The sequence below is a fragment of the Lindgomyces ingoldianus genome (genome assembly GCF_010093535.1).
Source record: "Lindgomyces ingoldianus strain ATCC 200398 unplaced genomic scaffold BDR25scaffold_21, whole genome shotgun sequence".
NCBI lineage: Eukaryota > Fungi > Ascomycota > Dothideomycetes > Pleosporales > Lindgomycetaceae > Lindgomyces > Lindgomyces ingoldianus.
In genome coordinates this window covers 451,663-461,687 of record NW_022985182.1, presented here as the reverse complement: position 1 = coordinate 461,687, position 10,025 = coordinate 451,663, and the positions used below count along the sequence as shown (strand labels likewise).

The following is a 10,025-nucleotide window of genomic DNA, read 5'->3' as shown; positions in this document are numbered from 1 at the left end:
TTGATTCTTGTATCAGAGCACATTGGTGTCTGTGGCTTGGGCCCTAGATCCCCCCTGCGGCGTAGCTCCTTTGGGAAAGATGTATTCACATTCTCTTGCAAGAAATCATGGGCGTACACAGTATCAAGGCTGAGTGTGAGGAGCATGTTAAGGTCGATGCAACTGTGAGGTTAAAACGGTTCTGATTATTCAGCCTCTGCACCGATCGCGGTGCGGTCTGCCCGGCGAATCAACAACTGGCGAAGCCGAGCCTCATCATGGTTCAGAACGTAGACGTCTGCGCAACCTTTTAGGTTTAGAACCATCCACAGCCAACCTCTCATCTCCCTCTACGACTGCTGAATCGTCGAGTTGTTGGCCATAGGTTGCTCCCATCGCAACAGCCGGAAGCCTGAAGCCCACATCTCTACTTCAGCCATCTCCATTGAACCCCGCCAAGCTAGGTTGATGGAGCCAAAATGAATTTCGATGATGATGATGACAATGGAGCTGGTACAATCTTTCTGCTGATGAAAGGCTCGCAACTAATTAAGCTCCCAGGTTCCCCAGATACGAGTTCGGAGAACGACAACGACGAGATGATGGAAGACGTTGACGATGGGGATGCGGACGCTGATGCTGATGGAGACGGCGATGGGGATGGTGATGATGGAGAAAATGACGAAGACGATGGAGATGGCGAAAATGATGACGATGAGCAGGACGATGCAGATACTCCCTCTCAGTCCCAAAGACCACGAAGTAGTCTTCCAAATGGAGGGACCCCGGGCCCTTCGCGGACCAGCACGAATCCTACTGTCATGTTGACTTCGCCCTCTCCTAGAGCGGCTTCGATATTAGCTGGAGGTGGTCTGCCTTTTAGGCCTAGTGTCCGCGTCGAGGCCCTTAATGCACCCGTCTACGACATCGTCCCTACTATCGCTGCTCCCCACAGCACCTCCATAAATGCGATTACAGGCACACCGGATATGCGATGGATATTCAGTGGGGGCGCAGACGGCTACATCAGGAGGTTTAATTGGGTGGATACTGCTAACGGGAAGTTGGCTCTCACGGTGGCGCAACGGCATCCGTTCGTGGACAGTGTCACAAAAGCCGGGGTGCTTCTGAGCTATTGGGAGAATGAGGAGCCTTCGGGTAAGCTTAGAACCTACGGGAGACCTTACTATACTGATTATGCTATAGATCGGAATATGAACGAGGATTCCGTCAGTCTCTCCCCAGTTTACTCTCTTGCCGTACACCACCAATCGCTTTGGCTGTTGTCTGGTCTGGATTCCGGTGGCATAAATTTGCAGTCTGTCCGTCACGAAGAGGGGAAACGCATTACCACTCTCCGCCAGCATACATCAGCGGTTTCGGTGTTGACTTTATCGCAAGATGAGAAATCTGTGCTTTCCGGAAGCTGGGACAAAACGATCAATGACTGGGACCTCAATACTGGCCAAGTCAAACGGCGATTCGAGACTAGCGGAGGTCAAATATCCGCCATTGAGCAACGTCCGCTTTCTAGCCTCCCTATTCCACAGGACACTGAAACCGTGCCCCTGTCTAACGGAACATTTTCCTCTAACAACGCCTTGCGCCCGTCACTGAACGGTATTAATTCCAACAGTTTCAGCTCCTCGTTGCGCGCAAACCAAGCGAAAGACGAGAACGGTAATGAAGATGCGCCAGGTTCCCCTGACGACTCTCTGTTTGGGGATAGTAACTCCCTATTTGGAGACGATAAGGATCCTTCTAGTAATCCATCAGCCCTCGCGCCCTTCGGAGACGACGATGAAGACGAATTCTCAAGAGCTATTGCCAACGGGATACAGCAACAAGCTGATGAAGATGCCCAAGCCGACCTCGACATGATGGATGTTGGTGGACCGGTACAGCCACCATTACCTGCCAACGAGACTTCGGCCTCTGCGCAAGTCGAGCCTATAGCCAACGGCGTCAGTAATAGTCATTCAACCATGAACATGAATGGCCTTCCTCATTCCGACGAAGGACCAACTGTCAGCGCAGGTGGTGCAACTGGCCAAGCAGAACAGCCAATTTCATCCGAAACCACCTTTGTCGATGCCTCCCACGATGGCACCTTACGCATTTGGGATCGCCGGCAGCCAAACCCGGTCGCTCGTATCGTTCCTCCAAGGTCTACGCCTCCCTGGTGTATGAACGCCTGCTGGTCTCCAGATGGAAACTTCATATATGCCGGAAGAAGGAATGGCACGGTGGATGAATACAGTTTGCACAAAGGTCTCAGAGAGCCCCGAAGAACATTCAAGTTCCCCGGTGTCAGTGGCGCCGTGAGCGCCGTCCGGGCAATGCCGAATGGAAAACACCTCGTTTGGTAAGTTATATCTCTCCTATGAGCTTTGATGCGACCTACTGACTTTTTTCAGCGCATCATATGACATTCTTCGGCTGTACGATTTGCGTGAACACGACACGAAACATTCTGCAGTGCCATATTTAATCGTTCCAGGACACCGGACGGGAGTTATTTCGCAACTTTATCTTGACCCTACCTGTTCGTTTATGATTTCCACCGGCGGAAATCGCGGGTGGGACGGGGCCACGACAGAGGTGCTACTTGGTTATGAGATAGGCATTGGGGCTTGATTTTCTTTAATTATACCCGGGGGTACGGCGTTATGGGACCATTTAGGATCATATTTGGGAATGCGCCCAGAAGGCTTCTGCCGTAACGAAATCTACAAGCTATGGATGATTGCGTTCTATCAACAGGAAAGCTCATGTAACCCGAAAAAGGAAATAGGAGCGCCTAGGATGCCTTATCTTGTGGTTAAACTCCGCCTGTCGGAATCTAGTTCGCTCGAACATGCCAGCTGACGTTTTGATGACACGGTGGTTGGAGTGAATGTAAGATTAGGTTTCAAAGCTGTCATTGGATAGTTAAGGTGGCAAAAGACCACGTGATGATCTCCGCCACGCGAGAAGCGCCCACTGCAGAACTTGCGAATCGCGACCTTAAAAGGCCGAGAACGCCCTGGCTTTTCATTGGAAAATGGTCATTTTTCACGACGCTTCACTCTCACGCGAGGTTTTAGCCCTTTCCGCTTCACGCGCACAAGTCTCTGGGTCCGCCTTAAGGCACGTCCTTCGCGTGTGACAGCGAAACCACCACTCTTTTCTCTCACGAGAGGACGAAACCCCAGGATTATCTCCATCAACATTAACTAACATCCAAATTCCAGTACACTGCAGTTTAGAAGCTGTCAAAGAGAATCTCGAAGCGCAGAAAGCTGGTTCAGACATCGCCTTAAGAAGGATTATCAGACAAGGAGACATCGGCCCATCTCAGCTTCCGTGCGCGCGATAAGAACACCTTCACTCTTTCTCGACACAATACCCAATGGTTATATCTGGAAAGCAGCACTCTTTACCACAATGCAAGAGATATCAAAGATAGGGGCCCTCAAGGACGCAATTCTCCACCATGATTCAGCTATAGGCAAATCGTTGACCCATATTCCTACCGACGATAACCAACACTCGCTCGACATGCCTCGTGCTAGCCTAATCGATAGAATGGGGCCTCGAATAGAATACGAATTGCGTCAACCGGAATCTTCCTCGGAGCTTGATAATAGCGTAACTGTCCGGTACCTGGCAGAAGGCGCCGCCAACGTCGTTTTCAGTCTCATCCCATACGACCAATATGCACCAAGTTCAAATGAACTGCCATTCGTCTTCTGCGCCCCAGGGACCTACACCGTTTGCCCCCGTAGCGACCTCATTTCGAAAGTCCTACGCGTCAGTAAGAAGGGAGAGAAACTGCTGTCTTGTGACATCATCAAGCAAGGGTTCGAAAATCAGATACGACCGCACTTTCAGAACGGCTTCGACCAACACCTAATGAATCACGATTTGATTAGTCTTGATATTCTAGCTTTAACCGAACTCGACATCATGCTAGCTAGACAGTCGCAACACAATACCGGCTCTCGATCGTTGCCACAACGCAATGGTATAACTTCTCGAATCTTGTCTCCACACTATGGTATTCTGCTTCCAAACTTATCGTCAATTCCTAACCAATCCTTCACCATCGAGATCAAGCCAAAATGGTTAGCGCAGTCACCAACAGCACCGAAGCATTCCTACCGTTGTCGAACGTGTGCGATGCGGGCTATGGTCCGCTACAAACAGAACAAAACGGGCAAGGAATACGATATCTGTCCGCTACACCTAGTATCTGGGAACGTGAAATACATAAAGCGCTTCGTCCACGGCAAATATCTCGAGGCTGCTTACTCGTGGCCCGAGCCAGTCCTAGCTGCCCCAGACGAGGACGAGCTAGTAGACACGATGACGGACTACCTGGCCACGGGGCCGGGCCATGCACTGCTCCAACATCTGAAACACTTGCAGGTTTCCAACGATCCGAATGGAGTCCTGAAATTAGACAAAACGGGAGATTCCGCACAACGATCTGATATCATAAGTCAACTTCGGCTTGCTATGACCCTCAGAGATTGCTCTCTGTTCGTCTCCGCTCGCTTAGGCCCAACCCTCAGCATTGAGAAACGGCCTCGTATTGTGCTCAGCGTTGACTCGAAGCTTGGGGATCTCGACTTTAAATCAGTCGAGAAGGTCGACGACTGGGACAAGAAGGAGATGGAACTGATTCATGGGGGATGGTATAAAGGCGCCGATGCGGGTAACGATTGGAAACGGCAGATCGAGGACTGCCAGGTCGCGGAGGAGTTTAGGGAGAATCTGCCACATCATTGGTGACGAGATAGTATATATATATATATATGTGTGTGTGTGTGGGTGTGTGTCGTTGTTCGCACGCGCACATTATCCCCTGATTTTGGTCTGGATGGCCACGAGACCGTGTGCATACGGGACGGTATTGGGCGACCTGCATTCATTGATGGCAATGTATATACACTGCAGTTGGATCGATGCGCATTATTTCCTTGGTTTTGGCGAAGTAGGAGGGGATATTGGATATTGTTAGACGACAGCTCTCGCGACCGCTCTCGCGACCGCTCTCGCGAGCCCTCACTACGGCTAATGCATAATCTGATACATTACTGATTTTACTGTTTTAATAATAGCTCCTCTGGGATTCAAGACTATGCTAGGTGTTGATCTATGGATTGCAGTTGCATGGAAGGATTGTTTCATTTCATCTGCCACGCGACTCTAGTCCAATGCGGAGGATTTAGGTGGCGGGGACGTAAGTGTGAAACGTACACGTGGGTGCATCTTGACTTGGGCATCGTTGAAACAAATTGTACTGATTGGGTATCTTTGCTGGGGTATCTCGAATATCAAGCTCCTAACCACTAGACGTATCCTCCTGGCTACCACCCCAACGCATCATTACCATTAAAGGACCCTTCCTCTACGGGCCCCGGCACTATTCAATACTAACGACCACATCATGTCCTCGAGTCATCCATCTTGACAACAAACAACTGTTTCGCCAGCGCCGCAACATCCCCTCCAAGCGCTTCTAACGCAACTTTTATCCCGTCCACCGTCTCCTCCTTCAATCCTCCCTCCTCAGAATAAAAATCCACACCGGCAGGCGTAAACATAGTCTTCGCAAAATACGTCACAGCCCACTTATTCCCACCTTCCTCCTCCCCATAACCCAGGAACTCCCACTTACTCGACGCAATCATCAACCACCCCTTGCCCCGCCAATTGTACCCCAGACTCGCTGCGTCCTCTCCTTCTCCGTTTCCGTTTTCCAGAGTGGGAGAGGGCGCGCCAGTAGGGTTGAAGGGTTTGTCAACCCCACACACCGTCTTCCGTTTTGTGGAGGACAGTGATTGGTATGAGACTTCGTCGTCCAGGAGCGCGGGCAAGGTACCGGGGATTCGAGCATACTTGATCACGACGTTCCGACTCTTCTTCCACATGGGAAGGGAGGAGTGCGTGACGTTCCATGAGCCTTCGATCCAGGATATTGGAGGTGCGACGACGGGACTCGAGGTTGAGGACAACAAGGGATTTGTGGATGCGAGGCTTGAGGGCGCGCGCAGGGTTATTGGTTTGGCCATGTTTGGTAGGAGTTGACGTGGGGCTGGGGGGCTGAGAAGATGGTGGCCGAATGCGGTAGGTTAGTACGAGGACGCGGTGTGCGAGGTGAGAGTTGTCGAGGCGGTGTTTGCTGGTGGCTGGCGCTGGCATGGACAGGAGTGGAGAGAAACCGCTCACCGGACAGGAAGGCTGGACTGTGGCTCGATAAAAGTTTGGTGGTACCTCACCGCGAGCGATTGAAGGAGTCAAAACAATTGCGGGTTTGCAGAGCGACAACAAACATGCAGCGTCACAAAAGAAGCGGCGCTTTGCGAGAAGTTAACCTCAAGCAAGCCCAAGCATTCCATAGGGCTGAGGATCGCCATCACTGACCGGGAATCAATCCCGCCGTGACCGGGTCGCCAAGACGCCGAGCCGCTACACCAGAAAAGATCCCACACACCTCACTCCCCCCCCCCCCCCCCCGACGCCTCAAGATCTGTCAGCCCCCCCAGAAAAACCACTGTGCCCTCACACACCTCGCTCTGCACCAGCCTGCAAACCAGCAACGGGTTTCGCACCAACCGGCTAATAATAGGGCATTGATCGCTAACATGACAGCCGCCTACTCACAGGGTTTCGGGATTTGTCGCAGGTGCAGTCCTTCGGCGGCTGACGACGCCTGAAACGACCTCTCGCCCTCTGCGTGTCTCGCGGGGCTGTGCAGCCAGCTGCGGCGTCTCCACAATTCCCACAACATTCGCCGCCTCCAGCATCTGCTATGAATAATATGCAGGCTGAATATCTCTGAGCTGAAAGTACTTATTCTTGTCGTTGGCTGTTCTTCGTTTGCCGATATTTTCTGGCTCCGTTCACTTCGTCGATACCGATATTTGATTCGTCATTTTACGTACATTGCCTGTCGCTTTCACTTCCCTTGTGTGACTCGGCTTTCGTTGTTTCGACTTTGCAAACGTATAATTGTTTGCACCGAGGTCACATTTACACAACATCCACAATCTACTCCCATCATCAACATGTTTCTGAAAGCAGTCCTCCGGACCGCCGCTCTGATACCCTTCCTCTATAACGCTGCCTCTGCCCAGACAGCCTGCAACAACTCGCCGTCATTATGCAACAGGGCGTACAACAACATCACGCACCTCGGCGCCCACGACAGCCCCTTCTTGCGTGACAAGTCAACCTCGTTCTCCACCTCTGGCAACCAATACTACGACTCGCCAACCCAGCTTGATTCCGGCGTGCGGTTGTTGACGGCGCAGGTACACAAGAACGGAAACAGCTCAACTGGCGCGTCGCAATGGCATCTGTGCCATACTAACTGTGGTCTACTCGACATGGGAACACTGTCGAATTGGCTGGGGACAATTAAGACGTGGATGGACAACAACCCGAACGACGTCGTCACCATTCTTCTCGTAAACTCTGACAATGCCAGTCCAGCCGAGCTCGGCAGCGAGTTTAAAACAGCCGGAATCGACAAGTACGCTTATACACCCCCATCCCTTTCCTCAGTCCCAAAACAATGGCCCACCCTCCAATCGTTGATCTCGAACAACACACGCTTGATGACCTTCGTTGCTTCCCTGTCGACTCCCAGCTCAGATTATCCGTGGTTGATGGACGAATTCACCTTCATATTCGAAAATGACTTCAACAACCAATCGCCAACCGACTACCAATGCACCCCCGCCCGACCCACGTCCCTGAACAACTCCACCTCCTCTGCCGCTAGCTCTGGTAGAATGTTTCTCATGAACCACTTCCTCTACAACACCGGACTCTTCGGCATCCAAACCCCAAACAGTGACTACGCCAACATTACCAACGCGCAGACGGGCGTAGGTTCGCTCGGCGAACAGTTGACGAAGTGCACGGCTGTGTACAACAAGCCGCCGACGTTTACTATCGTCGATTTCACCAATATGGGGCCAGCGATGGAGAGTGTGGATAAGGCGAATGGTGTTAGTGGTGCAACGGGCAGAAGGACACTGCCGACTGTAGCACTGAATGAAAAGGTTTCGGGGGGACCACAGACAAGGGGGAGTGTTTTGGCGGTTGTGGTTGCGGTTGTTGTGGCTGTTGCGTTTGGGTCGTAGACAAAAGCAATGAAATTTAGAATGCATACCATCGGCATCGGATGGGAAGGAATGGCTAGAATGGCTCCTGGTCATTGGAATTGGGTTTTAGTTGCTTATCACATGGCGACGGCGTTTTTGGATTCTGGGATGGCATCATGGGCTGGACTGAACTCGGCGTAGTCAGTATCAGAGCCTCAGGTATCATAGTCCGACGGTTGGTTTTTTTTTTTTTGGAATCTCTTCATGTATAGCAGGCAACTTGTAGCAGGAAGTGCTCTTGCTCAGCTAGTTAGATGAGATAGATGTAATAGATGCATGAATAATTCTATATCCAAATCAACGTAATGGCTTGTCAAATTCTTTTCGTCTTTCGTTCGCACATGTAATTTTGTACCAGTATAAATAAAGTCTATGGGTAGGTCTATGGATGATTTACTCCAGGTTCTACATTTCCGAGTCGTGCAGTGAACTGAAGTGGTGTTGACGGCGTTTGCGCCAACTTCCCCACAGTTTGCTCGTCTCATTACGGATAAGCATTGCCAGAGACGCCCAGAGAATCGCGAACAAGGTAACCGTAAACTTCCGGAACACGTAGGCAGATAAAAGCCTAAGTACACAACGTTCGGAATGTTGGTCCTTATCTTCTGGGCCTTTTTGGTTTCCTTGAACCATCTTCCTTTGCTGGCCACCCTAAAATCTCCTTCCCCTCCCTTCCCGGTCTGTAAATCTCAACCGCCCCAGAGCTGCTTTTAAATCCTATACATGCCTAAATCCCTCTATACTAGCCCTCTATGCTATCCTCCCTCCCCCAATTTCCCCTACAACCCGCCTATGTAAATTCCACATAAGTATATACCCCACTGCATCCGCAATGCCCCCAGGCGTCCTCTGGGTTTCCTCCCGCATTCGTAACCCCTCCATCCTCACCCCCCAACACTTCTGCGACTGGTATGAAAACACCCACATCCACGAAGTAACCTCCCTCCCCGGTGTCCCGCGCGCTGCTCGCTATGAAGTTATCCCACAAACCCCTACCCGGAATCCCTCTTCTATCACCACCTCTTCACCCAGCCCCCAAGATGCCAACCCAGATGCAGCTCTGGATACAGGAGCAGAAGCAAATGAGCCAGCACCATGGCTAACCGTCTACGAAATGCCCGACGTGTCGTATCGAGAGACAACAGAGTTCAAAGGATTAGATGGACAGAGTGAGCCGCGGAAGGAGTTGTTGGAAGGGGTGTTTAAGCAGGCGCGGTTTGATACAAGGTTTTATGAGGGGGTGCAGGTTGTTGAACGGGAGGGAGGGGTGCCGGAAGGTAGGCAACTACTTTCTCACTGTGTCCTATTTCAATCGGTTCGGTTTCGAGAAGAGCGAAATTCACTTGCTAGAAATGTTTGACCGTTATTAATCATCGATGCAGGACCAGCACCGCTCCTTATATCCGCCTGTCTCCAACCCTCCCCTTCCTCCCCCTCCCAATTCAACGCTTGGTACACCACTGAACACATCCCGCTCATCTCCCGCATCCCTGGTTTTCGCCGCCTCCGCCGCTTTAAAGTGATAAACGCCTCCGTACTCGACCAATTCGTCCGCAAATCTCCCAAAGTCCCTCAATACCTGACACTTTGTGAATTCGATGGAGAGATGTTGCCTATAAAGGAGTTGGCAGAGACGGGCCAGACGGAGTGGGCGAGGGAGGTAATGGAGGGATTGGAGATGGCGGAGGTGGGGTATTATAGACTGAAAGGGGGATATGGGTGGAAAAGAGGGGCGGGGGAAGGAGCGAGGATTTAGGGGTAGATGGTACTATTTGCGATGACTGCTATCGAAAAGAGACTGAGATATTAAAATGTTAAAATTTTAGTAACACAAGAAACCCAGAAACTATAATACTCTGTCTAGTCCTTGCTCTTGTTCATAAGAAA

General features: G+C 51.2%; 6 protein-coding genes across 6 annotated transcripts; 4 read left to right on the top strand and 2 right to left on the bottom strand.

The window, feature by feature from the left end:
• Positions 1-275: 275 nt before the first annotated feature.
• On the top strand, positions 276-2,783 carry BDR25DRAFT_288821 (WD40 repeat-like protein). The gene is made up of 4 exons (XM_033688413.1): positions 276-492; positions 541-1,137; positions 1,186-2,344; positions 2,397-2,783. Exons 1-4 carry the CDS (start codon positions 459-461, stop codon positions 2,614-2,616), a joined length of 2,010 nt encoding a protein of 669 aa, XP_033546161.1. The 5' UTR covers positions 276-458; the 3' UTR covers positions 2,617-2,783.
• Positions 2,784-3,576: 793 nt separating this feature from the next.
• On the top strand, positions 3,577-4,662 carry BDR25DRAFT_183659 (uncharacterized protein; the record flags this gene model as incomplete). The annotated part of the gene is made up of 1 exon (XM_033684232.1): positions 3,577-4,662. A coding segment is annotated over one exon (1,086 nt), but the record flags the coding sequence as incomplete, so codon positions are not given.
• A 613-nt stretch (positions 4,663-5,275) lies between these two features.
• BDR25DRAFT_304455 (uncharacterized protein) lies at positions 5,276-6,308 on the bottom strand. Its single transcript, XM_033690212.1, has one exon. It carries the CDS (start codon positions 6,036-6,038, stop codon positions 5,412-5,414), a length of 627 nt encoding a protein of 208 aa, XP_033546159.1. The 5' UTR covers positions 6,039-6,308; the 3' UTR covers positions 5,276-5,411.
• A 240-nt stretch (positions 6,309-6,548) lies between these two features.
• On the top strand, positions 6,549-8,410 carry BDR25DRAFT_304454 (uncharacterized protein). Its single transcript, XM_033690211.1, has one exon. The coding sequence runs from the start codon at positions 7,035-7,037 to the stop codon at positions 8,115-8,117; it is 1,083 nt and encodes a 360-aa protein (XP_033546158.1). The 5' UTR covers positions 6,549-7,034; the 3' UTR covers positions 8,118-8,410.
• Positions 8,411-8,435: 25 nt separating this feature from the next.
• Positions 8,436-8,771, bottom strand: BDR25DRAFT_356556 (uncharacterized protein; the record flags this gene model as incomplete). Its single annotated transcript, XM_033695663.1, has 3 exons — positions 8,436-8,466; positions 8,548-8,678; positions 8,715-8,771. The coding sequence occupies 3 exons, from the start codon at positions 8,769-8,771 to the stop codon at positions 8,436-8,438; spliced, it is 219 nt and encodes a 72-aa protein (XP_033546157.1).
• Positions 8,772-8,970: 199 nt separating this feature from the next.
• BDR25DRAFT_371866 (uncharacterized protein) lies at positions 8,971-9,894 on the top strand (the record flags this gene model as incomplete). The annotated part of the gene is made up of 2 exons (XM_033697203.1): positions 8,971-9,415; positions 9,521-9,894. 2 exons carry the CDS (start codon positions 8,971-8,973, stop codon positions 9,892-9,894), a joined length of 819 nt encoding a protein of 272 aa, XP_033546156.1.
• Positions 9,895-10,025: the final 131 nt, after the last annotated feature.